The sequence below is a fragment of the Mya arenaria genome, chromosome 2 (genome assembly GCF_026914265.1).
Source record: "Mya arenaria isolate MELC-2E11 chromosome 2, ASM2691426v1".
NCBI lineage: Eukaryota > Metazoa > Mollusca > Bivalvia > Myida > Myidae > Mya > Mya arenaria.
This window is the reverse complement of record NC_069123.1, coordinates 45,741,598-45,768,967: the sequence shown is the minus strand read 5'-3', so window position 1 is coordinate 45,768,967 and position 27,370 is coordinate 45,741,598. Positions and strand designations below refer to the sequence as shown.

Sequence of the window (27,370 nt, the reverse complement as noted above, 5' to 3'; positions counted from 1 at the left end):
ACAAAAAGAAAAGGTTTGATGAGACGCATGCAGTCGCATCAACATTTATTTTGAGTAAGTACATACCTAAAATCTGCATGGTTTTTAGTAATTATCATTTTACTGTGTAAACTACCCATTAACTGGGCCAGCCGCTGTTTATATCTACTGATTCACCTGATTAAAATCAATAACGACAGATTGCTAACTAATCTAATCCATTAACTAAAATAAATGTATTGGAAAACTTGACAAATACTGCCTTCACACTGGACAATGTGATGTTTACAAATAAATATGGTAATGCAAGTTTACGCCCTCAAAATTTAAGCTCAACTAGATGCCATGTAAGCTTACAAACTTAACAGTATTGACTGCTCATAAATCATTAAAGGGAGAACAAAAATTGCACTACCCCACAGTCCTCACCTAAAGGTTGGCATAAATTTCAATAATTAACACAATTTAATACAGACAGGCGGTTTTGTGATACTGTGAGAGCATTGACATGATAAACAGCAGATTTTCATACATCCTGGGTTTTTATGACAGATATAAACCAGTTTTTGGTATGCGCATATTAGATGCAAAGTACCCTTAATTTTAAAATAGTTATTTCACATAAATTATCCCACTGCTATATAATGTTTACAATCACCCTGTTTATTTCTGATGATATTATAATAACAAAAGTGTCATCTTCTGAAACTATACACTGTACTTCCATAACAATTTTTCATACTTATATGACAAAGGAAATATAATTTTGTGGTTGAATATAAGTTTATAATAAAAACATGTACTCAACAATAAACAGATTATTTATGTCACACTGTGAAAGCTCATTTGTTTCTGTTAATCAAATCATTTGTAAACCGCAAGGCAGGTGCTTAGAACAAGGTCATGAGAGACTGATACCGAAGGGTGAGCATCCTTTTTACAAATAGTCTTATCCAAATATTATTATCCAGCTTGGCCAAGACTTGTTTAAGACAAATGTTGTGCCAGGGCAGCCTTGGGCAAAGCTTTGTGTATGGAGGGTCACAGGCTTTATATTAATGGGGCCCGTCATCGCTGACAGGCCGTCACAAGCCTCCCCCACAATACACCATCAAACACACGTCACACTATCACGAGATACTGACAGGCATGTGACTTAACATGGGGAAATGCTCTGAATTTGACAAATAGTTCTAAGAAAGGAATAAGATTTACTGACTTAACAGGCTACATAATTAAATCAGGCTGTCCTATCTAGGGCTCAATTATAACCGTAGACATATTAAATCATGTTCATATCTTTTAAGGAAACTGATACTCCTTAGTCTTGACACGCAATGCTATTGTTTCTTTGCACTAAATATTTGAGTTTTATCTCTCTTTGTAGTAAGACTCAAACAACACTATAATGTCATTGTTAGGAGGACCCTAACACCTACTGATGCTTTCACTACAGACATTTCTATGTAGAACATGTTTCAACCAAACTTGGTAATAAAACATGTTCCCACCAAACTTGGTTATGAAACATATTTCCACCAAACTTGGTAATGAAACATGTTGCAACCAAACTTGGTAATAAAACATGTTCCAAAAAAATGGTCATGACACATGTTCCAACCAAACATGGTTATGAAACATGTTGCAACCAGACTTGGTAATGAAAACATGTTCCCACCAAACTTGGTTATGAAACATATTCCCACCAAACTTGGTAATGAAACATGTTGCAACCAAACTTGGTAATAAACAAGTTGCCACCAGACTTGGTAATGAAAGCATGTTCCCATCAAACTTGGTTATGAAGCATGTTCCCACCAAACTTTGTAATGAAACGTGTTCCCACCAAACTTTGTAATGAAACATGTTCCAACCAAACTTGGTTATGAAACATGTACCCACCAAACTTGGTAATGAAACATGTTCCCACCAAACTTGGAAATGAAGCATGTTCACACCAAACTTGGTAATGAAGCATATTCATACCGAACTTGGAACATAGTTTGGCGTACCTGGTGGGAGGCTCCCATTGCGTTGTGCGTGTGACATGGTTCACATAATGGACTCTTCCGCTCGCCGTTCTACGCTCCTCCCACCTGCAATCATGCCGGATATATCAGTCAAACATGACATGACTGTGGTTGGATATATTTAAAGGCTCTTTTATGATAAGGGTATTCTATGGAAAAGGAAATTAGGGTCTACTATGGAAAAAGGAAATAAGGGTCATCTATGGAAAAGAATATGTGGGTCTTCTATGTAAGATGCAATAAAGGTCAACTATGAAGATGAAATGAAGCTCTACTATGGAAACAGAAAGGTCTTAAGGTCTTCTATGGAAGAAGTAATTAATGTCTTATATGGACAGGAAATGAGGGTCTCTAATTAATAAAGAAATATCTTATAGAAACCAAAATCTTGAAATTTAATGGAAATTTAGGAAGTAAGGGTCTTTAAAAAAATATATGAGAATTTAGTGGGAAAGGAATTAAGGGTCCTTATATAGAAAAAAACAACAACATATGGATCCTTTAATGGTAAAAGGAAATAAGGATATTTAGTGGAAACATATATGAGGTTCTTTAATGGAAAGTAAATAAGGGTCTTTAATATAAATAGATATGAGGTTCTTTAATGGAAGGAAATTAGGTTCTTTAATGGAAGGAAATAAGGTTCTTTAATGGAAACATAATTATATAAGGTTCTTTAATGGAAAGCAAATAAGGGTCTTTAATATAAACAGATATAAGGTTCTTTGAAGGAAAGGAAATAAGGGTCTTTAAATAAGGTTCTTTAAAGGAAAGGAAATAGGGGTCTTTAATATAAACAGATTTAACGTTTTTTTAATGAAAAGGGAAATTAAGGTATCCTTTAGAAAATGAAATGAGGTCTTAAATGGAAAGGGAAATGAAGGTCTTCTATGGAACTTCAAATAAAGGCTGTGAGGATTTTAATAGATAAGGCATTAAGGGTTTTAATGGGTAGGGCAGATAGGATTTTAATGGGTATAGAGCAGTAAGAGTTATGATGGATAAGGCAGTAAGGGTCTTTAAAAAAAAGACAGTGAGGGGCTTTAATGATGGCTTTAAACACATTTAAGGGAAACGTAAGAATTTACATCGATTGCTTTTTGCATAATGCTACATTGTCATATTTTAGCATTTTCCCATCATTCATTTACTAAACATGATTGTTAATCAGATGCAGCAGAGTTCAATTTTGTAATTCATCCATTGCAAACAAAATGCATGGCAATAGTATGATGTAATTTATGTAACCATTAAATTTGAAATTTACTGTTTGTCCTTTTTTGAACATATATTTATGTACTTTCTATTAAAGACGCACTCTTCCTCCCAAATAAGATGTACCACAATTAATACAATTGTTTTAATTTACCCATAAGAATGAATAAATATGAAAACAATGGTTCTTGTTAAGGATACCATGTAAAGTTTGAAAGAAAGGTGCGGAAATACGGTATTTCTACTTTATAATATGATAGGTTATAACTGTAAATCTTTTAGGGCCCACCAGGCCTTTAATATTTGTGCATTTTCACCTATTAAATACACAGTTACAATCTTGTTATCAGTAATTAATATTTTTGATAAATGCATTATTTAATAAGTAGTTAAAGGTTTATCTTTCAAAATATAGGTTTGTTTAACAAGTGTATGCATAGATTTTTAAATAAAAAAGTGTAACTTAAATCAAAAACATTCATAGTTTGAATAGTTTAACAAAAAAATTAAATAACTTCAAATTGATATCTTACACCTGATCTGACATAATGAGCCTCAGGAATATCTAAACTCTCGCCCACATACAGGCATGACTTGTTGAAACCTACATTCAGCTGTGTAACAAACTCCTATTTTTATTCAAACATCTTGATAAGAAAAAGAAATTATGAGATTTTAACAAGATATTTTGCCATAACTAGCAATTCTAACATTTCTTAGTATGAAGTCCACGTCAGCACTGGGGGAATGAACAGATGATACGGACCCTGGGGAGAATCAGAACATAGGATGAAGGCCCTGGGGAGAATCAGAACACAGGATGAAGGCCCTGGGGATAATCAGAACACAGGATGAAGGCCCTGGGGAGGATCTGAACAGACGATACAGGCCCTAAGGAGAATCAGAACACATGATACAGGCCCTAGAGAGAATCAAAACAGAGGGTAACAGCCCCTCCGAAGAATCAGAACACACGATACAGGCCTTCCGGAAAATCAGACAATACAATACAGGCCCTGGGGAGAATCAGGACACATGCTACAGGCCCTGGAGAAAATCAGGACACCTGCTACAGGCCCTGGAGAGAATCAGGACACATGCTACGGGCTCTGGAGAGAATCAGGACACATGCTACAGGCCCTGTGGTGAATCAGAACACAGGATACAGGCCCTTGGGAGAATCAGAACACGTACACAATTCAGGCCATGGGGAGAATCAGAACAATCAATGCAGGCTATGGGGAGAATCAGAACACACGACACAGACCCTGTGGAGAATCGGAACACAGGATGAAGGCTCTGGGGAGAATCTGAACAGAGGATACAAGCCCTTGGGAGAATCAGAACAGAGGATACAGGCCGTAGGGAGAATCAGAACAGAGAGTTACAGCCCCTGGGGAGAATCAGAACAGAGGATACAGGCCCTTGGGAGAATCAGAACAGAGGGTTACAGACCCTGTGGAGAATCAGAACACAGGATACAGGCCCTAGGGAGAATCAGAACAGAGGGTTACAGCCCCTGGGGAGAATTAGAACAGAGGATACAGGCCCTAGGGAGAATCAGAACAGAGGGTTACATACCATGTGGGGAATCAGAACACAGGATACAGGCCCTGGGGAGAATCAGAACACATGCTACAGGCCCTGGGGAGAATCAGAACACACAATTCAGAATATGTGGAGAATCAGAACACAGGATACAGGCCCTGGGATGAATCACAACAGATAGGCTAGAATGCAGAAATAATAGCACCACACATGCAGAGGGATCAATGAAAGAATAAAGAAAATACATGTTGGATCTTCTTACAAAATAACATGATACATAAACAATATGGGAATAACAATTTTTAGCTGCAATTTACATAAACGGTTTTCTTTAATTATCTTCACCTATCATGAATCAAAGACTGAAATGAATTTCAGCTCTAAAATTTATGAAAACAATAAAAATGTAAAGATTCACATGAGGACTGTTCCAGTTTTTCCTATTCCAACCAGGTGAGGTGTGAGTACCTTCACTGCTGTCTGTGGGAACATTTCCCACACGCACATTCCACTATCGCAGCACAAAATATTCCAACTTGTCTTTGGCTCATAATTATAACAGAAATCATAGATTTACTGATGAAAATATTATGTAATAACATAAGTCTTTTGATATATGTTACCTCAAACTTCATGAAGATTTACTTTCAATTAATCAAACTCTTTTCTTAAATTCTTAGATTAAATCAGATGCATTGTTATCTAATGCTGATTAAAAATCTAACTTGAGCGGTCACAGAAGTGACAAATAACCTTCATGTCGCCTGGACACAGCAATGGTAAACTATTTCTTTGAAAAGGGGCCATAACTCATAGAGGATTGTATATATAACAATGGAGGATTGTAACCATAGTCAAACTTGACCTGTATCCTTTGGTGACAAACATGTGTACTAGAAAATACTTGAATCTTTCATGAGTTATCATCTGAACAAAACTAACAGACGGACAAATTGACTGTTTGACCAGGTCACTCCCCTATACCCTCTAAACTCTGTTTTGTCGGGGTTAACAAAATGTTTGTATTGCAAGAGCGAAACATACTGTATGGTTATAGTTTCTTCCTTATATTGGAAGAATAACATCATTAATTCCACAGCAGGAAGAAAAAAGTTGTGACAAAATTCAAACATTATCTGTCCTTTAATATTCATTCAATTAATACAATCATACATAAATAAACTACGGCTGACTATGGTTTGAAGCCTGGGTTAAAACCATTCAAATATATTTTTATTTCATTTTACACTAAATTCTGATATCTTATGGAAAAAAAAGGACATAAAGCTTAATCGTTTTGACAAATTGAAGCACAAAGACTGAGTTAATTAATAAAATTATCGTTAATTAGGTGTGTTATTGGTCTTCGACAACAGTTTGACCCTCAGCCTACTGTCCTTGCCCAATTCGGCCAATATGAAATCATGACATTATTTACATTATATTACAAGGATATCTTCTTTAATGTATTACCAGGAACAAAACAGACATTTGTTTCAAGGAGAGTGTAATAAATGACACTTGTCAGTTGATTGATCTCCAATTACTGAATTGAGATGCTCTCTCAATCCATCATATTATCCTGGCAACAATTCATCAACCTATAACCATTTTCAGAATTATATAAATATAAAGAAGTTTTGACATTTGGACACTTTCATAACCAAATTAAGTCCTCGGAAAGTTGTGTATGCTCTACTGTAGATTAGAAAATGTTTCAATTTTGTGAATTGTTTTATACCAGTAATCTTCTTTGCATTTGAAACCAGAAATAAACTTTCTTAACAATTTTGATGACTTTTTATTTATTTTAATGGTTATAATACTTAAGGTTTAAGTATAGATATGTTTCTGTGGAAATAGATTAATTCAACACAGTAGTATATATGTATATACAATATACATATGAATATACTGGCATGGCAACTTATTCTAATTACATATAACAATCACTCACCCCTCTGGTAGATCATCTGGCGGGGTGATCACAGGAGTGCTGCTTCTGCTGCTGCTGCTGTTGTTGCTGATATGTGTGGAGTTAGTGACGGTGGGACCTGCACCCGAGTTTCCACGGTCCCGGGAGATGAGACTTATCACAATCTGACCCCGCACGGGCTCGGGGTCATCTGCATTGTTCCGCTGCAGGTCAAGACGCTGGACTGTAACAGAAAAGTTACGGTGAGGAGTGGAGGCTCGGGCCGTCGGCGACGGCAATTGCACACACACCGACATCCGTCGACCCTTGGACGGGCCCGCCACAGTACGGCCGGGATGAGACGGTATCGTGAATTCCAGGCACATAAAACTTTAACATGAACACATCAACACTGTAGCACTGCTGACGTTAAATTATGAACACTCTATACTCAAATTGCTTTATACTCTTATTATTCGCACAGGTACTGTCGCTTTGAAATCTGATTCTTCTATGAAAATGGTCACATCTTCTATGTTTCCAAATGTAGGATCATTTGTTTAAATGTCTGCCTACGCAAAACCACAGTAAGCTATCATAACTGACACAAGATACTACTTTTTTAATGAAATAGTGCACATCAGCATCGAGTTGACCACAACTGTAAATCAAACACCATTATTTTCGCCTGTCTCCTGCCACAAACACACAATACCTCCTTACGTTGACAGACTGTAGGTTTTGTTAATATCTCAACACAGAATACTCTTCAATTACATTAAATAAATTATCTTTTATGTAACCTCATGCTATTATGCAAATGAGAAATTAAAATCCAAAGATGCCAACTCCTTTTACATTTTAAACTCTCATAAATAGAAAAACACTGCAGTACTGTAACAATATGAAGATCTACGGATAACAGACCATATGAATGAGGTAGAGGGGAGTTTCACATGCCTGCAGACTAAAACCTATAGCCAAGGCTGTAAATCTGTTTTATAGGTGGCTGTCAACATGTTACAAAGCTTGTTTTTTCTTTGTCACATTAAATCATTTCAAAGTTACTCAGCCTTAATACAAATTAAGCTAATAGACAGGTTTAAAAAACAAAACAAAATGCACAATCATATGCAATATTAAAAAAAATATATATTTCAAGGCCCCATAATAAGTTGTATAAACAAAACCAGCTTTATCAAAAACAGGTGAACCAGACTGTTATATATGTTAAATTTTAACGAAGCAGATCAAATTTCAATTTATATTTACCTGATTTCACAACATACAACAAACACTTGAAGTTCAGTCTTGACTTTTACAACAATGCCATTTAAAAGATTACAACAGCATAATGTGAGTATTTGAATTAATTGTTTATGTTTGAAGGCAACAAATGGATCTTTATGATATGGATTTGTTTCATAGTTGAGAGTTCTCAAACTCAAAATATTCTTCTCACTTTTGAAAAAAATATATCTTTGATGAAAAATATTGCCTCGTGGATTTGATTGTCTGCTTAAAGCCTCTTGCATCCAGACAGGTTTCTGAGGAAAAGTTAAACTATCATGTTTTATTTTTCATGATCTGTAAACATAAACAACATTTAAACTTTTAGAAGTTCTCTGTTTCTGTCAACATCCCCGGATTGTGAAAGGTTAGCTCAGGCAGCAGAACTTAAAAGATCTGTGCGCCAAGTTAAAAGTGAATGTCACCCACTTCAATACATTTAAGTTTTCAAGTCAGTACAGTTTTCCATTGTCACATAAAACATGGACAGTTCAAAATGGATTAAAATAGCTGCTCATATGATAATACATTTCAGTCTACATATATAAAAGACAAATATATACCAAACATAATTATCAACATCTTAAACCTTCATTTTCTTTGATCATTAAGCAGTACAAAAAATACTCATTATACAAACTATGACAATCTTGATATTTTGAAGGACATGTTGTGAGCTCTTGTTTTATGATGATCTGCAAAGTCTAATGTGTGTAATAATTACAGTGTTCAAAGTGTGTATACATTCTGTTATGTGTAATTATATCAGTGTGTACATTCTGTTACATGTAATCATTTCTATCTTCGCATTCCGATTAATGTTATCATTTAAGTGTTCACAGTGTTTATACATTCTTTTATGTGTTATATTGTCAGTGTGTATACATTCTTTTATGTGTTATATTGTCAGTGTGTATACATTCTTTTATGTGTTATATTGTCAGTGTGTATACATTCTTTTATGTGTTATATTGTCAGTGTGTATACATTCTGTTATATGTAATCATTTCTATCTTCGCATTCCATTATATGTAATTATTTCAGTGTTCACAGTGTGTATACATTCTTTAATGTGTTATAATTATTGTCAGTGTGTATACATTCTGTTTTGTGTAATCATTACTATCTTTGCTTTCATTTAATGTAATCATTTCAGTGTTCACAGAGTGTGTATACATTATTTTTGTGTTATTAGGTCAGTTTGTTTACAGTCTGTTATGTGTGATTATTACAGTATTCACATTCCTTAATATGTACTCATTACCGTGTCCACAGTCTGTTAAGTGTAATAAGTATGGTGTGCTCAGTCGGCTACATTGTATGCGTTATAAATACACTGTTCACAGTCAGTTATAAGTAATAATTACAGTGTTCACAGTCTGTAATGTGTAATAATTAGTGTTCACAGTCTATTATGTGAAATAAATAACAGTGCTCACAGTCTCGAACATTTCCATAAAATTCTGTCTTTTAATGAGTATGAAGGTACCAAGATGAAATAGGAATCTTAAAAGAGTATGTTGGATTTTAACAATGTGCACACCTGGGTTTACAAACAGTTATACACAGATAAACACGCTGAATAATCATGAAATAATAGTCAAATAGTTAAAAAAAAACTGAACATTTATTAAAAATTATCAAATAGAAACTATTAGAAAATTTGCGCAAAATTAAATGGGGCTGACTGTAAGTTTTCACCGGAATTTATGAGTGACCAAAACAGAAGATTTGTCAGTCAAAATGGAATTATATCGGACATGTTCGACTGTATGACAGCTAAATGCATTGACTGTTATCATGCTTAACCAATGTGTGTTGTTAAATTAAAATGTATTGAGTAATTTAAAAGTTACGCTTCTGACAAGAAAAACTCTGTAGTAAGCTGAAATGTGGTTATGGTTCTTGGAACAAAGGGCAATAACTATGTAATGAACTGAAATAGAGTTGTGGTTCTTGTACACTCATTATAATCTTCATCATATGAAGTTTAATTAAATTCCATCCAGTAGTTTTCAAGTCTGGGGTATAAACATTGAACAAAACTCTGTTGAAATGTTTGGCAAACTTATTTGTCCTTAGAGAGTTGCTTCAATTTAGTTTATCTATAATTAGAATTGTAGAACCAGCTTTAACCTTTTCTAGGGACACCAAAATCAAGTACATCAAAAATCTCCAAAACCTTGGGGTTTTTTGGACGCTAAACAGTATTTTATCTATTAAAAGGATTTCTTTGAGCACAATTTTTCTTTATTTAATCAATGCAATTTCTTAGCAGTTCCTAAAAGGACCAATGCTCTCCCATACACTATTTACAATCATAAAAAAGACAGGAACAGACATTTACACATTTTTATACTTAATCAGGTTCAGATTTGCATAATCTGAGCAACTCCAATAACTTAGCTGTAACTCACATCCAGTGTCCTTGAGCTGTGTGATGGCATTGGACATGATGCGTACACAGCCGAGGAATCCTGCTCCCTGCTTCTTGTGAATCTTCTTGTGGTTCCATATACTGATTGTTACTGAGTCTGTCTGACCAATGTACCTGCAACACACACATAGAAACATGTGAACAACTTGCTTTTCAATAGATAGACCCCTTATTTAGTGGTGATTTTCAAAAATACAAATCTCTGCATATGTAACTAGATGAACAACGTACCGTAATTGACTGGGAATAAGACGATAGGGGGTATTAGACGCAGGGAAAAAAAATATGTGAAAAGTCCAAGAAAAAACTTTTAATCTATGTTTTTGGTTAAAAGACGCATATAAAATATATCAAATCGTCTGGCATTTTCGGCCACCATGTTTGTTGACAGTGACAAAAAAAAATTTCGTGAAAATGGCGACAGTTATCTTTAAAACCATACAATGATAAACTGTCGAGAATGAAAAGTTAAGTTATGCAAAAACCTTATATTGTATGGGTTTGTTCTCAAAATGTCAACACCTACAGAAAAGAATAAAGAATGTGACAAAGTGCGAAAAAACAAGACCATGATCGCAACAGTTTGTAGTATTGGATGTTAAACAGGTTAAAGGCAGTCGAGTTTTTCACACCTTCTCGTACAACTGACAAAAAATATTTTGACAGTGCCCAACTTTGCTTTTTTATATGCAAGTTTAATTATTGTTCAATTCAATTTATTATTCAAAATAATATTGAATAACTTTAATCGAAAAATATTTTTGTTTAAATTATAAACGTCTTCAATATACCGTATCCCGATCTTCAACTGCCGTTTTAACTCTTATATACTCGATCAATATGACGCGAGTAACATCCCTTTCTTCATAAATCTAAACAAACTCTCGGCTTGAATTCGATCTCAGAAAAAAAAAATAAAAAATTGTGACTGGGTATTATACGCAGGCATTTTTTTGCATCAAAATCTGAGGGAAAAAAGGGCGTCTAATACCCAGTCATTTACGGTATCTATGATCCTTTTTAGGTCAATTCTTTCAATAAGCACAAAGAATGAAGCACTTATTTTTCATCAAGAGTGCAATATTTACAAAAAATACACAGGACAGATTTGCCATACAGAGTCTTGCAGCTTCACTGTCATTGGGTGTATCTCAGAACTACAAATGACTTTGTACACGTGGGCTTCATTCAATAAAGTGTAATAGTGATTGTTTATTGCAAACATAGATGTATTTTACTTACATGATATACTTTATCCTAAATGCAGAACATAATGCTTTAAAACGCCCCAAAAGTGCTTACTTCCCTTTGCATTATAAAACACTAAGAAAGGGAGACTACTTTGTCGGTTGAATCGAATCTACACTGGTTAAGCAGATATCCTTGATTTCATTGAAACGGTCGATCCCAAAACAGTTGTCAATTGATCATAGCAATAATCTGCCCTTATAACAATTTTTATTTGTAATGATGCAGATTTATGATTTTATATAATAATTTCTAGGGATGCAAACTATATTCGATCGAATATTCTATTATCAAAATGAATATTTAAGAATTGTAGTAAACTACTACTATTATTTGCGACAGTTATAGCCTGGGCCTTTGTTATAGCCGGAACACGCGACGGACCCTGATTTTTTCAAAAATTAGCCTGTGAAATTCCCCATTTACAGAAAAAAATCCAACAAAAGCAAAATATTCTGAACAAACAAAAAAACAAAATTAACTTCAATTCAACAGCATTCATATTTATAAACAAGGCAATGATCGTAAATTCTCGATTCAATGTTGTGATGCAGCAACGGATGGTCGTTTTGTAGGACGAGCAGCCTCGTCAGGGGTTTCAATAAGACCTAAAATCAGGATTTTTTTTAAATTCCATGTCTGATTTTCATAGAATTTGTAGGTAAAGAAGCGCATTTGATGCACAACTCAAAATGTTTGTTTTCATGTTTATTGTTTATATTCAACCATAACAAGAGTCTAGTATAGGGGCGCATGGGGATGCGAGCGGGAGGGGTCCACCCCTGTCACAAGGGGGGGGGGGGGGGGTTCTTATAGAATGTTTTGTTTTCATACTCAATTTAAACCATTTTCCATGATTTTCAGACTTGTACAAAATGTTGTTGCTTTTTTACAAATTTCAGAAGGGTGTGTTTAAATATCAGAATTAAAATTCGTTTTTTTGTCTGTGGTAATATGACTGTACTTGTCTGGATTCTTCTTTAGTGCAATGTCACATTTTTCTCCTAAAATTCATGTAAAATATAAAAAAACAGACAGTTAAGCATTTGAAACAATTATACGGGCCTAAATACACAAAAAAAACACAGGTGCTCGTTACATTGCCTGGATACAGTAATACATACTAATTTCATATTTTCTTATTTTTAATATTTTTTTATTATTTTTTTTTAATTATTTATTTATTTCGGTCGAGATAATGAATACATGTCATTTAAAAAATTATTCCACAATTGTTCATGAAAGAAAATTAGTATAATATATAAATAAATATTTAAAAAAAAAACTATTAAAAAAAAATAAAAATGTATTACTGTATCCAGGCAATGTGACGAGCACCTTTGAACTGTCTGCTTCAAGTCAACAATATTTAAAATAGCAATACTCGTTTGTACAATACAATTATTTTACAAGGTTTAATAGTGTTTGACAACATTTTTCAACATCCCTTCGCATTTTCTTTAGCATTTTACGAACTTTCATCTTTGAACGAGTTCTCATATTCTGATTGGCTGACATTCAATAGCTCCGCCTTCTGGCGATGTTTCACTAATTGGCTCTTCCTTATTATCGGATTAGAAGATGGCCGTTTATGTATACACAGGTCGTTTGCTCATTACAAACAATAAGCTGTCATAAATTATGACACGTACAAGGCATATGGGAAGATGAAAGGGCAGTACGGCATATTTTAAGCAGTCAATGGTGCACAGCATATGAAAAAGTCTGGTCTCATTAAAAGAGGTGTACAAGGCTATTTAAAGAAATTTTCAAAACGCCCGGGGTCAAATTCTGGGACGTTTTTGGCGATTTTCCGGACGTATAAAACGTCTATGTCCGCTTATTGAAACCCCTGCTCGTTCTGGGATTGATCTCTACTAAATATAACTAAGGCAAAATCGAACCTATTCGGAAATTAGTTAAATAAAAAAACGAAAAAAACCCTGAATTCTGACACATCTATTGTACAACAATGTCATTAAACAATATTATATGCTATTCACAGCACCAACGTTATATTGAAACAGTTTAGAGCACATAGCTAAATCATGCCATTGATATTAATACGGCGATTTGAGCTATATCGCATAGCTTAATTGGCAGCCATGACATCACTTTAGTAGATAATTATTGGAATGGTCATTAAATTTTACCGAAAATAATTAAAACTTGTTTGATGTCACTTGTCTAATAGCCAGTTTTCGTATTGTACGTTATAGTCCCCGACGATATGTCCCTTATTAACATGTGACGCGTGTATAGTGTCATCACATCAACAAAGTTGTTCACAAAAGGTGTTCTTTTAATCAAACGAAAAACATCGAATCTTCGAATACCGATTTTGACATTCGAATATCAAACGTTTGATCGAACATTCGAATATTCGTTTGCATCCCTAATAATTTCAAATAATATTTTATACCCATTACGACACTTACCTGTAGCTCCAGTATCTAGATAGTCACTGAGCATTGGTAGCAATACATATGTCCCCTAGTTACTAGTACTAGTTTTATTGCCACACAAGTTACATTAATTATGGTCAAAAAAAGGGTAAACCTAGAGCGCCCTCTGATAAAACCAGTAGGGAACAAATAAAATGTTAACTTACAGGTCATAATGCTGGTTCCATTTTGGGTCGAGGGTGTTCTTACACACCTCTGTGGAGTGGCACTGACCCGAGCCATCAACGCTGATCTTTGCAAATGGGTCTGGTAGACCTGCAAACATACACGAGATTGTAGGCTTGGTGATTGGGTGAAAATATTTTACTATCTGTACCTCACCATTCACTATTGAACCTGTGCATTTAAACAGGCAGAATATAGTTAATTAAATTGTTGAATGCTGGTTTAAAATATGTTCCTGACACAAACAGCAAGATGGGTATTTCAGAAAAATGAAGAAAGTATAACTACCTATCAACAGTAACAAGATTTAACTTCTAAATTTAACCAGGGGAAATAACTCCAATGGAAACTGTGATGAGTGAGCCAGAGTTGTTGCTCATCTAACAATAGGTTAAGGGTAACACCTAAGCTTGCAGTAAAGGGCAATGAGCCATAGATTATGTGGCAATAACAGATGTACAGATCTTTATGATTAAGAAAAGTTATTTCAACAATGTATAGACAGTCAGTCTCAATCGAAAACAATATTTTCCTGCTAGAATTAAATCTTGAGAGACAAAATGACTGCAGATTCTTTGAAGAGATCTCATCGTGACTGAAGCTAAGATGGAGCTGAGCAAGATAGACATGTTGATGGTGCCACTTAAGCTTACTGCAGCCAGCTAGACTGGCCACTGCCAGGGAAACATCCCAAAATGCTGTATCATTACATCTCAAGCAGGAGAAATGTACAACATGACCAAGCTGGCTGAAAATATGCACTGTTGAAACAGGAGAGGCTCAAGAAATGGAATCCAAATTGCGGTGCTAGTTTATTATAGATTCTAGGTGCATATATCTCAGACCTAGGTATACCTCAGTCAAGACAGCATATGTCATGTTTTTCATTACATATAAATGATTCTTTGTGGTCTGCAGAAGGTATCAATCTTTACCAGAAAATTTTACTTCATCTTTAGGATTGTGCATTAAGCTGTAAGACTGTAACACATGTATGTATGCTCAAGCAGATCTTTTTCTATACCAATACTTCAATGTTATTCAATCAATACAACCATAATGTCTGTGTACTGGGAACATAATTGTGACACTCTAGCGGGGACCTAAGTGGCTGGTTTTGACACCGATGCCAGGAAGGCTGAACGGTCTTAATCATCAATCAATTCTGAGCATATTCTACTTGCTTATGCACTTTTGAAAAGGAACTGATCCTCTTGAAGATTTGTGAACAATAAAGCCAATTATACTCTTTTAGCTCTACAATTTCTCCCAGAAATGTATCAAATTAACATTGTTTTCAACTTTTAAATAGCCTAATTTTAAAGTGATATGCACAAAAAGATTCCTGTCAGATAACACATTGGAAACAGTTTTTCCATTAAGAGTTGTTAATAATAAATGAATCATAGTACAATTAAATAAAGACTCATTATGAATTATTATGTTCTGACGTGTTTTAAGTATTCCAAATAACCAATAATGCTTTACTGGAGTATAAGCATCCAGTAAAATATCTTTCATATGGTAACTATGTTATCCACATGGCATCTGCAGCAGCCAGAAAGATGGCTTAATTATTGATCACCCATTAACCTTGCAACAGTATTGTTATGACCAATTTATTACTACAAACAAAAGCTGCAACAGTTTAAAGATATCATTCCATAATGATTCGCAACAGTTACATCCAGGTCTAGATTTGTATTTCTCGTTTAATTTGAGGAACAAGTGCAAGTGCATTTACCAAATAATTGACCAAGTTCACCAACAAGCAATGAATTTGTATCACTGCACAAATAACATTTAATAAGTTAATTATGAATTTAATGTCATAAACATAAATTCACTATGCACCCTTTCAAAGAATATTTTTTCTATAATTAAAGCCTTATACAATCACTCAATCCTAGAAAGCATTTTACAAGTGGAGGGAATGCAGGCCTATGCTAATTTTGGCCACTGTAAAGTGAGATATTAAGCTTGACTCTAAAACTCCTTACATTATTGCTGTTGAGTAGCAAGCAAGGAAGACATCAACTTAATGGGTTGTGAAGTCTGAGATCAAAAAATCTCATTGATTATGTAGGAGGTCCTGTGTGCTGGCTACTGCTACTAATTCAATCTAGTGTCCAGCCAGTCTGTCTCCTCTTGGGCCAATACCTAATACTAGATCCCAACTCCAATGTGTTCTTTTTTTAGTGTTGATTTTATACTGTGAGTGAGTTGTAAATGAAAGAGATGAAAATTGCTGAATGCATTTACCCTTTCAATGGTTTTATGCAAAATGACATGACATTATTTCCGATAGCTGATAGAAACAGTCAACACTGTAATCTAGTAAATTACTTTCACAACAAGTGCATTAAAGCAAAAAAAAAAAATTGACGATGCAATTCTGCAAACCTAAAATTTGAGCGTGATGAGATGACACACCAAAGAAGCAAAATATAAAGATCCTGAAAATACCATCATTGACTGTGATTGATGGGTCAATGATGTGTGTGTGTGCCAGTGTGAAAATAAGTGTGCATGTGTATTTTTTGCTAAAATTATATTATACTTTAATTTGACTAAAATATCCTGCAGAAAAAAAAACATGTAAAAGTTTAAAATAAAAAAATATATGATGTTATGACATGGGGAAATATTTCCTAATATTTGACCTAGTTTTTGACCTGAGGTGACCAATATTCACAAATGTTCAAGACAACATGTAGACAAGTATTCAGACGAAGTTTCATAACAATTGGATAAAAACTATTGACTTTATGACATTGAATTGTTAACATACTTCAGGGTAAGGATAAAAACAATATTACTTACGGAAAAAGTCCCTCTTGGCTAGATTTTTGGCACAGAACACTGAAAGGAAAAGATATATTTAATAATTCTGATCCTCATAAAAAGGAGACTGTCTCTCTGGGCTTGGGCTTTTCCATTTTAAAAGGAATTTCCCCTCGGATCATTGCTGAGCCTGCTTTCCGACATCTTTAATGATAATACTGTTTAGCCTGCTTTCCGACATCTTTAGTGAAAATACTAAGTCCTGTACACAACATTTCATTAGTGTTTTTTATCTACCTAAAATGGTGATCAAAAACCAGAAAAAAATGTTCACAAAAGTGAAAGGAAATTTAAAGATATGAGAACTTATTAATAACATCACATTTGATTATGGAATAATGTTATTTTTTTATAATAAATGTGTTTTTACCTTTTTATGAATCACAGACATATAAATCATGGTGGATCAAAATCTTCCTTCTATAGATGGAATATAGTTTATTCTAAAAGCTCTTTAGCAGTGAGATTTAATCCTAGATCATATCTGCTATAATAATTTATCTGGTGTAATCTCCCGATACTTGCCGAGCACACGCAAAGGAACCTAGGTTCATTATTTCTTCCGATTGTTTCACCAATATTGGCGGAAACGATACGTTAAATGTTTACATACGCCTAATCCTTTTTATGCATTTAACATGACGTTCATCTTGTATAACATGCGAGGAGTTATGACACCATTGTTTATTTCAATATTGCACTCTGATTGGATTACAAATATCAGCTATTCTTTTATACAAACGTATGTTGGTTGTTAAACTTCTTTAATAAAAACAAATACTCAATTGCAGAAGATAATTTCTTTTTCATAGTTACCTACTTAATGAATAATTTTTGAAAATGTTTACTAAGTATTGATCACATTATTTTTGCGCTTATGCTGTATGAATGCAGAAGGGCAAGCAAGCAAATTACCAAAAAGCACTGGAGCCCTTCATGGAATTTGTGATCAATGCTTTAATGATGCAGTCCTAAGACAAAATGCCTTACCTATTCAATAATTAAATTCTTCATTAACCTTCATCTAAATTGGTCCTTAACTTATTTTTTTTCCAAAATAATTGAATGTCTGAGCCGATTTATTCCAATCAAAGAACTGGCAAAATTTTCTAATATTTGCTAAGAGCACTAATGTTTATTATTAATTATTATCATCGTTTCACCAATATCTTAGAGTTTCAATTCCATGGTTTATATATCTATGTACAACGATAATAAACACTGTTGAAGGCCTTGCTTTTTTTCTTAATTACTGTTTTCCTGTTTCTATTTTTATGGTTAAAATGGCGGCCCTTGCCCTATACACAATAAGGTAAGGAAAACACACATTCATGTCGAAACATACAGCCAAATATGTCTCTAAGAATGCAGGCCTTCCAGCAGCCACTAAACTAAAAAAGTAGGAGGTTTTCTGACAGAAAAGAAGGAAATAGTAGGAATATTTTTTACAAAAAAAGTAGGAAAAGTAGGAATATTTTTTATTAAAAATGTAATTATTAATAGCTACATGTATTAACTTACCTAGAGGAGATGTTTTTAATGCAAAATCATACCATTCTATATGCCACATTGAATATTTTAGTGAATGATGTTGGTTTCTGTTGCTGAACTGTGTAGGTGAACAGATGATGCAAGTCAAAATGGAACAAGTTGCCACACCTTTCAACAACAGAAACCAGCCAGTTTGACATCTTTTGTTCATTTTCTGCAAATAAAACTAGCACAAAGATCAAACTACTTTTGTGGACTTCATTTTCAAAAAAGTAGGAATAGAAGGAAGCTGTTAAAAAAGTAGGAAAAGTAGGAAAAAGTAGGAATGCTGGAAGGCCTGAGAATGTAAAGAATGAGAAGGTGGTTATCTGTTAGGACCTAAATGCAAGTGTATTACTAGCTTTTTGACGACATGGTAGTGGGGTCTGCCTGCGAATGTTTCTCATGTATTTGTTTATAAATTTTCAACATTATTTTAACTTCTCAATTTCAACATTACTTGAACGACTAAACAAGCCCCATATTACAACAATATTAGATTTCTGAGAATAAAGAATTTATCTGTTTGATGTGACTGAAAAATCTCTCATGAAATTTCATCCATTCTAAAGCTATTGGTGTTGTTTAATACATTTAAAAAGAAATGATTTACAATGAAAACAAGTGAGGTCAGCCTGATAACAAAGATTTTGCAGGTGTACCTGTCAGACGTATCTTCATCGTGGATGATCCATGTCTCCGTGAACCGTTACTTGCCATTCCGTTTCATCTTAAAACGTAGCCTTTATTTTTTTAATTACTTTTGGAAACATTTTTAAGATACAAAAACAGTTCATAAGTTACAACAGTTCAATCTATGTAAATTGACTAATGCACTTCCGGTTAAGTTCAATTAGCTGTTTCCCGTTTTCGCAAAAGCTTTTCTTTTCCTAGCTGGGCCCAGCATTTTTAGGGAAGTGTATTATGCGGGCCAAAACGGTCCAACTAAATAGCATTAAAATCTTTTTAGAATAATATTTTTAATTTTAGAAATAGTCTCATTCATTTTAATAGACTGAAATTTGACTAATTAAATGGCCACAAATACTGCAAAAAGGACATTGTTGACGAGGATATTTTTTTCGGTTAGTTATTTTCAGCAAGCCCGCGTTTTAAACAAAACAATCAAGCGCCTGGAAAATATGCCAGAATGTGGATCTGATAGACATGTAAATACCTTTATTGACATTTTGCTCGAATATTTTCTTTGAAGTAGCTATTTATTAGAGGAGAAGGTAACTATCTTTGAGACATTCCGTATGTTCTTGAATCTTAATTTTCATAACTCTCGGTTGTTTCGCTATTTACTTTATTTGCCAGCATCATGGTCAGTAGGCGCTCATTGAATTTCAAAGATGTATAAAAAATGTATAAATAGTGATTGAATGAGTTTGAACGAGTTTTTTTTAACACAAACCGACTAGTATTTCTTGATTGTTTGATAGTTTTTGCAACAATTAACTAGTTTTTATTTTCAGAGTCATCATGAAGTTTTCACGTGAGAATCTCATTCACAACCAGTCTCCTGAGTACAGGCATGCTCTACAAGAGCTTATAAAATTTGAGCTGCAGGCTTTGGTAGGTCTTCCCACTTTCAATAGAGCCATGATGAAGCAATTCACAAACTCAAGTCAATTGTATTCTGAATTTTAAGCTGTAATCTCACAGATCATCAGTTTTGACAGTTCTTGATTTTAAATTTTGTCTCAGAATAATCTGATTTTGGCATCAATGTCTTCAATGGGGATATATAAGATAACTCACAATAGAACAAATCTCAGTTATTAGAAAAACTGCAAAAAAAATCATTTTGATGTAAGCATTATTAATACTTTAAGCCATAAAACATCATTTTTTGAACATAAATATGAAATAGCAATCTAATCTTTTGTTAGCATTCTTGTATCATTGGTGTCGGGACATTTACCCTAAAAAATAATAGATGTTGTCAGAACAGTCAATGTGTCCATGTGTTAGAGTGCAGCTTTAAGTTATTATAAAATTTATAGCATTGTATTAACACTGATTATGAACAGTACCTGTAACCATTTCCATCCAGGTGGAGCGATTGTCGGCAACAGGGGAGGAAGCCCTGGTGTTGACAGCAAGTGTTCATGATGGTTCTTCCATGCAGTTTGGTTCCCAGCGTGCAGAGGTCTTCCTCAGGAAAAGGGCTAGCCTTGAACAGGACTTTCTTAACTTCTGTACTGGTAAGGATTGTTATTTCGATGTAATTGTTTTAATCAATTTCAAAAGAGAGACATTACTAAAGCTATGTTTTCATTTCTTTAAGATAATTTATGTTTGGAATATTTTACATTGACAGCTTCTTCCATCGTTTATTTAACACACAAAGCCACTAAACTAAAGGTCCCAATACTGCACTGCAGTACACTGATTGTGCCCTTTATAATGACCATATTTTATGCAAAAAATAAAAAAAAAGGGAATATGTTTTTATTGTGGTTTATAAAGAAATATTACTAAATGTAGCTTGCTTTTTTTGGTTTCTTCTGCAAATCATGTTACAATGTTATCTCTGTAGATGAGATTGGTGGAAGCTCAGCAGATGAAATGTGCAACTCTGCAGATGATCTGGAGGAAGAAGAAAACAAAGGTATAATAGTAAATTGCTCTTAAGAAAATTTTAAAGAAAAAGTGATAGAGAATTCCTAAAGAAAAAGTAAAGATGCATCACTCTGTTGGGTACAACAGCATTCAAATTTACTGACAAATTTACTGACAAAACATATATTCACTACATGGAAATATGTCTCCAGGAATTATTTTGCAGATTTTCCATCTGCGCTGAGCAAATTATTCAATTACTTTACAATGTCTACCTACAGAATCGAAAGGGAGCCCAGCTGTATCACCAGTTATTCAATTCTCCCCATCTCGGACAAGGGAGCGAACCAGCTCTCACCGCCTCTCCTTCACTGAGAAAGATAAAAAGGACAATATGTTTGAGGTTGCCCAGAACTCTGATCCAATCAATGACAGCGCCTCCTCTGTGGCCAGTTTTGCTGAGGCTCAAGAGGAGGAGGAGGAGAAACCAACTGCTGGAAGTAAAAGTGCTCTGCAGTGTAAGGTGTGCTCACGCAACTTTCGGTCGTACAAGACCCTTAGTCAGCACATGAGGCTTCACATGGCAAAGTCTTACAAGTGTAATACATGTGGTAAAATTTTCACTCTAAAGAAAAGTTACCTTCGACATTTGAAAAGTCACAGACTGCAAAAGGAAGACAAGGTGTTTGAGTGTGGACTATGTAATAAATCGTTTGGTGACCTGTATTCCTGGAAGAGGCACAGGGAGGACCATGATGCCAGGAAACACTCTTGTAACCTATGTGGGAAGTCTTTCTATGAAAAATACTCATTACGTGTACATCAGACTAGTCATTTCTTTCCATCTCTGAAACAGGACAAAACCTCAGCCATGTCTGCAGGTCTTACTTGCCATATATGTGGTAAACTGTCTAAGACCAAGACAGCAATGAAAAACCACATGCTTACCCACTCAGCAAAGAAGTTCACCTGTGAGTTCTGCAATAAGAGGTTTTCCCAGAAGTACAGCTATGTTCGCCATCGTAGAATACACACTGGTGAGAGGCCTTACAAGTGTGGAGCTTGTTCCAAGTCTTTCTCTGATGGCAGTGCCTGGAGCAAACACATCAGAACTCACACAGGCATTAAGCCGTATTCATGTGATCTCTGCTCTAATTCATTCTATGATAAGGCCCAGTGCAAGACTCATATGAAGCGGATACATCAAGTACAGGGCAAGAAGATGCCAGTCTTCACTAGGTCTGCAGATGATGGCACAGAAAACTTGAAAGTATTTAAGAGCAAAGAAAGCACTAAAACTTCAATGACGTTTACAGTTCCCAAAACAAAGAGCAGTTTGTATAAAGAGGACATGAATTTAAGGTTGGATGTCAGTGACAAGGAGTCTGAGGATTCACAGCTGCTGGACTCTGGTTTCGGAAATGATCTCCTTACCAGAAGTAAAAGTCCAGATGAAAGGTACAGATCTTCTATCATGGAAAGTCTGTGTCTTGATGAAAAGTTCCAGTCAGACTTTGTGGAAAGAAATATGCCAAACAAGCCAATAGAGTCGGACAATGAGCTAATTTCTGCCACCTTTCCTGAGGACACAGAGATACTAGATGCTGAACTGGACTCTGAACCTCAGAGCATATCGAGGAAGATGTCAGTTGAGCAGGACGATATGCTTAAGATTCCAGCTCCTAAGAAGAAACGTAAGACAAAAAGAATTGGCTATCGAAAATCAACGTACAGAAAGTATGTCTCTGATTCTCCTGCAAAATGTAAGATATGTCATAAAAAGTTTCAACAAGAAACCATACTAAAGCAGCATCTGCAGTTTCACTGTATGTTGAAGCTGTACAAGTGTCGCTACTGTGGGAAACAGTTGTCTTCCAAAAACAGTCTGATTCGTCATGAAAGGATCCACATTGGTGATCAACCCTGGCAGTGCCACATCTGTAGTCAAACGTTCACGGACAACTACAGCTGTATCAGGCATATAAACAATACTCACTTCATCAAAGAAACAAAAGGAACAAGTACCACTACCTCAAAAACATCTCTAAACTCATTCAAGAAAACCGACAATCAGTTTATTTATCATACAAATGAAGCTAGTGCAAGAAAAAGAGAATCATACATTGAGCCATCATTTTCAGAATCGAGGATCCAGGTATCTCCTAAAAAGATAGCTTCATTCAGTCCAAGCCCAAAACTAGCATCAAGTCCAATGAGCAAAGCAAGTAGTAATACCGCTAAACCATATGATGAATACTTTGTCTCTCAACAAGAAAATAAGAGTATGCTTAAATCACCTGTTCATGCAGGAGTCGACAGTAAGGTAGTTCTCAGCAGTTTGGATAAAGATCATAATCAGTTAAACCAGTCAACATTGTCTAAGTCATGCTCTAATGATCAAAATTTGTCTAAAAAAATGACAACTTTGCAAGTGGAAATCAAACCAACAATTCCAGTACCACAGAAGCCTGAGCAAAAGCGTTTGTTCAAGTGTGCTAGATGTGCAACACTGTTCCCCTCGGAGCAGCAGTGTGTGGACCATATCAAAGAAACATGCAGCAAACTGCCATTAAATTTTACCCAGTCTAATGTGCATGTTCCTTTTACTCAGGGTATCACTGTCTCAGCTATGCAGGGTAGTACATGTACAACATCAGCCTCACAAAACAGTCAACTTTTGCAGAGAAGCAACTTTTTTCAGTGCTATAAATGCAAGGCTGTGTTTAAAGACAAAAGTTTATGTCATTCCCATATAGCCAATGGCTGTCAGGTGACAGACACAGAAGCTGCAGTACAGTCCATATTGCCTGATCCCATCACTCCTGAAGTAGTTCCCAATGACCTGGAGCCTCTGCCACCACTGCCTTTCCTGGAGGTGGAACCAGAAAATAGCTTCTTCAGCATGGCAGACACCAAGTTTCTTTTACTGTCGGCAGGCCAGACGGGAAGTCAAGAAGCCAATAGCACCCCCTCTACGCCTCCCCTGGCAATCCCTGGGAAGTCAGCCTCTGAGAAACCAGTGTCTGTGCTGGCACCGCAGCCATTCATGCCAAGTCCGGCCCCCCTTCCTGTATCAGTTAACAACTCAACCTTGTCATTTATACCACACAGTCAGCAAGGCCAGGGAACAAGTGTGGTACAGTCAGGTGTGCAATCAGCGGTCAGTCTAGCTAGTGAAAACTACTCAACTGTGCTTCAAAAGCCCATTTTAAATGTTGGAAACAGTAATTTTGTTGTCTCGAAACAAAATGTATCTTTTGCTAGTAAGATACCTTTATGCAAACTGCCTAGACAGAGAGTAGAGAAGAGATGTTTTGGAGACATCAGTGAGAGAACATGTTCTATATGTTCTAAAGTGTTCACGAATAAACATATTCTGAAGCAACACACACTGACCCACATGGAACGGAAGTTTGGGTGCAAGTTTTGCATGAAAAAGTTCCATAACAAGTATGGGCGGGACCGACATGAGCGAATACACACAGGCGAGTGTCCATTCACCTGCCCTGTCTGTAAGAAGGCCTTCAGATACAACAGCACCTTTTACAAGCACACTCGTGACTGCTACCCACAGAAATGATGGAGGGTGCTAATGCAAATTTTACTAGAGCCATATTTATAGAAGAACTTGGTGAACAATTCCAACGACCCACTTTTTCACTTTAATCATTTTTAATTCCGTCTACTTCTTATTTAATTAGGTGCATCTATTAATTTGACCAGTTTTTATAAATCTTAAACAAGTTGCTGATGTGGGCCCATTCTACTGGCATGACGTTTTTGGTATTTTTTATACAAATCTTGTACATAACTGCCTATTTGTAACAAAGGGCAAAGGGAGAATAACACTATAATACACAGCTTTCTGTACAAGTTGTCTCCCTTAAAGTATTCTTTTGATAGGGTTACACCATTACAAGGGTCATAATCAAGTCATGCAATGCATTGGCAGCTGTTTTGGTTCAAGAAGGGAACTCTCATAGATATAACTACTGTATAAGTTTGAATGAGATACTGTTAACTCTGTTTAAGGAAGACACTGCGCTATTGCATAAAAGCTCATTGACCAGAACAGCTAAAAATTAGGTGTAAAACTAATGGTGATTTTCACTAAATCCAGTTTAAAAAGAAATGCAATTTTCCAGGAAAATAAAAATTACACTGAAGTTGTTGTATGAATATGGATTCTGATGTGTTTATAATTATTGTTTAGATTTTTACCATGTAGATTGTTGGGAAAGTTCTTATTATTATTTAAATTGAATTTACAATTGTATATACATTTATTTGTTGTGGTAAATTGTGATACTATGGTCTTTATGTTAAATTGTAAAGGTATGGCATAAAATGAGGTGCACATGGAGTATATTTCCTGTATTTATTGTTTGATTAATAATTTAATATACATGATAACACTTATTGTATTTTACATTTATTTTTTTATCTAATGTTACTAGTCTGTTTTAACTGGTACAACATGTGACCTGGAATGGACGTTCCAAGGGATGATGTATTACTTGGTCTTATTTGATTGTTTAATGAGACATTATGAGAAAAGAAAATGAACTGTTTATCACTGGTTACTCTGCAGGGCTTTAGTATAACCAATGACAGAAATATCGTAAAATAAATGTTATGATTTATGAGGATTTCATTCTATTTATATCTGGGAAGATATTCAAGATAAGTGTGTATTTAAAGGGACTAGAAACAAGATGGTCTCAAATTCGGCAAATACAGTATTCCTCAAAACAAGTCTAGAATAATCAGCTTGTATGAGGCCAATTATATTATTTAACATCATTAAGGTAATATTTTGTTTCTGTCTTGGCCGAGTTTGACGGTTTAAAATAGGGCATACTGGTTTCCCAGTTGTGTTGTAAACTTAGCATGTGAAGGTCCAGCAATTAGTACAGATACATATACCAAAACTATTTTTTAAATTTACTGGGATTGAAGTGGTAGACATACCTAGTAAATTTCGCATTGGAAAAATATGCAAAAACTGCAAAGATATTGTGTCGTAAGTGATGTGATACATCAGTAAGAATCAATGTGTTCTTCACATTAATATAAATTTTATTTAAGTTTTTGACAATTTTCTTTTTTTCTTACAATGTTGTCATTGGGTGTCTAGTCCCTTTAAGGTGTTTTGCTTGGTCAAGTTGTTAAAATAGTATAAGCCTGCTTCGCTTGCCGATAGCACAGGTAGATAAATATCTTGTTTGATCCTTTGAAATAATCATGGCTTAGCAGACAAGATCAGGTCATAGGTCAAGATTTTACTTGTGGTTATTGCTCAAAATTATTAAATAATTTGGCTTGTCTGGATGATGACTTGATACTTTGTAAGTGGATTTTGTATTACATGGCACAGGAGTTCACCAGATTGAGACAGTGTGAAACACAAGACCTAGAAATTACAGGTCAAGGTCTTACTTTTACTTATGCTCATCCAGAATCTAATTTGGTTATACCTTGAATTTTTTTTCAGTAATTCAGCAAACAAGTTTACCACAAAGAGATAGTGTGGCGTGTTTAACGATAACATGTTATTTTCAGACATTTTTCTTCTGGGTTATTCTAGTAAAACAATACCCCCAGGGGAGAAGGCATTTTTGTTCATAGTACTGTATGGGTGGGTGACCTTGCTAATTTGGACCCCAGAAGGGTAAATTTGCTTCTATAGGGGGCTGGCATAAAAGTACCTTCCCTGTGTAGGTGATATGGTTAAATGGAGAAGCCCTTCCTGTATCTAACTTACTTTTGACCTGTAGTGGAGTTTCCCAAACAAAGCATTGTAGTGTTAAAATAATCACTACACTACAGAGTTTTGGCACTTTAAAATAAGTCTTGAATATTCAATCTGTTGTTGGAACCCACATTTATTATTCCGTGTTCTTTTCATAATATAACAGAAATCAGGTCAGGTTAACTTTGTTATGCAAGAATATCGATGCTCAACCGTAACGTCATATTTTCCCAGAGAGGTGTTGCGGGCGTCCAATCAAAAGTGTCTGGATACAGAGTAGGATTCACACCACCATATCTATTATCAAGATGTCTTTTTTTAAAAGAAGTTCCACAACTTTAATGCCTTGGTGTTGAGCATTTAACAAGCCCGACTGTTATTCCA

At 35.0% G+C, this 27,370-nt stretch overlaps 2 protein-coding genes across 5 annotated transcripts in view; one reads left to right on the top strand and one right to left on the bottom strand.

The window, feature by feature from the left end:
- Positions 1-19,495, bottom strand: part of LOC128209301 (E3 ubiquitin-protein ligase SMURF2-like) — a 35,627-nt gene extending 16,132 nt beyond the window's left edge. Inside the window, exons 1-6 of one of the 2 annotated variants that reach the window (XM_052913284.1) lie at positions 19,329-19,495; positions 17,116-17,154; positions 14,274-14,382; positions 10,395-10,528; positions 6,730-6,931; positions 1,992-2,075 (exon numbers count right to left, since the gene is read on the bottom strand). In XM_052913284.1, coding sequence (XP_052769244.1) covers positions 1,992-2,075; positions 6,730-6,931; positions 10,395-10,528; positions 14,274-14,382; positions 17,116-17,154; positions 19,329-19,386 — 626 coding nt within the window. In that variant the 5' untranslated portion in view covers positions 19,387-19,495. The remainder of the gene's footprint in view (positions 1-1,991; positions 2,076-6,729; positions 6,932-10,394; positions 10,529-14,273; positions 14,383-17,115; positions 17,155-19,328) is intronic. The other variant, XM_052913292.1, reaches the window with a different exon arrangement.
- A 306-nt stretch (positions 19,496-19,801) lies between these two features.
- LOC128225236 (zinc finger protein Xfin-like) lies at positions 19,802-25,877 on the top strand. 3 transcript variants are annotated; one of them, XM_052935331.1, is made up of 5 exons: positions 19,802-19,901; positions 20,145-20,244; positions 20,726-20,876; positions 21,212-21,283; positions 21,516-25,877. In XM_052935331.1, the coding sequence occupies exons 2-5, from the start codon at positions 20,152-20,154 to the stop codon at positions 24,812-24,814; spliced, it is 3,615 nt and encodes a 1,204-aa protein (XP_052791291.1). In that variant the 5' UTR covers positions 19,802-19,901; positions 20,145-20,151; the 3' UTR covers positions 24,815-25,877. The 3 variants fall into 3 exon arrangements, with proteins under 3 accessions (XP_052791291.1, XP_052791292.1, XP_052791293.1); XM_052935332.1 differs by having other exon boundaries at positions 19,806-19,835; XM_052935333.1 differs by having other exon boundaries at positions 19,809-19,835; positions 20,132-20,244.
- Positions 25,878-27,370: the final 1,493 nt, after the last annotated feature.

What these genes read in the sequence shown, in the direction of transcription:
- LOC128225236 (XM_052935331.1), top strand. Translation starts at nt 20,152, where the DNA reads ATGAAGTTTTCACGTGAGAATCTCATTCACAACCAGTCTCCTGAGTAC. An exon ending in CTTTCTTAACTTCTGTACTG is followed by an intron (nt 20,877 to 21,211) that starts GTAAGGATTGTT and finishes TTATCTCTGTAG; the next exon opens with ATGAGATTGGTGGAAGCTCA. An exon ending in GGAGGAAGAAGAAAACAAAG is followed by an intron (nt 21,284 to 21,515) that starts GTATAATAGTAA and finishes GTCTACCTACAG; the next exon opens with AATCGAAAGGGAGCCCAGCT.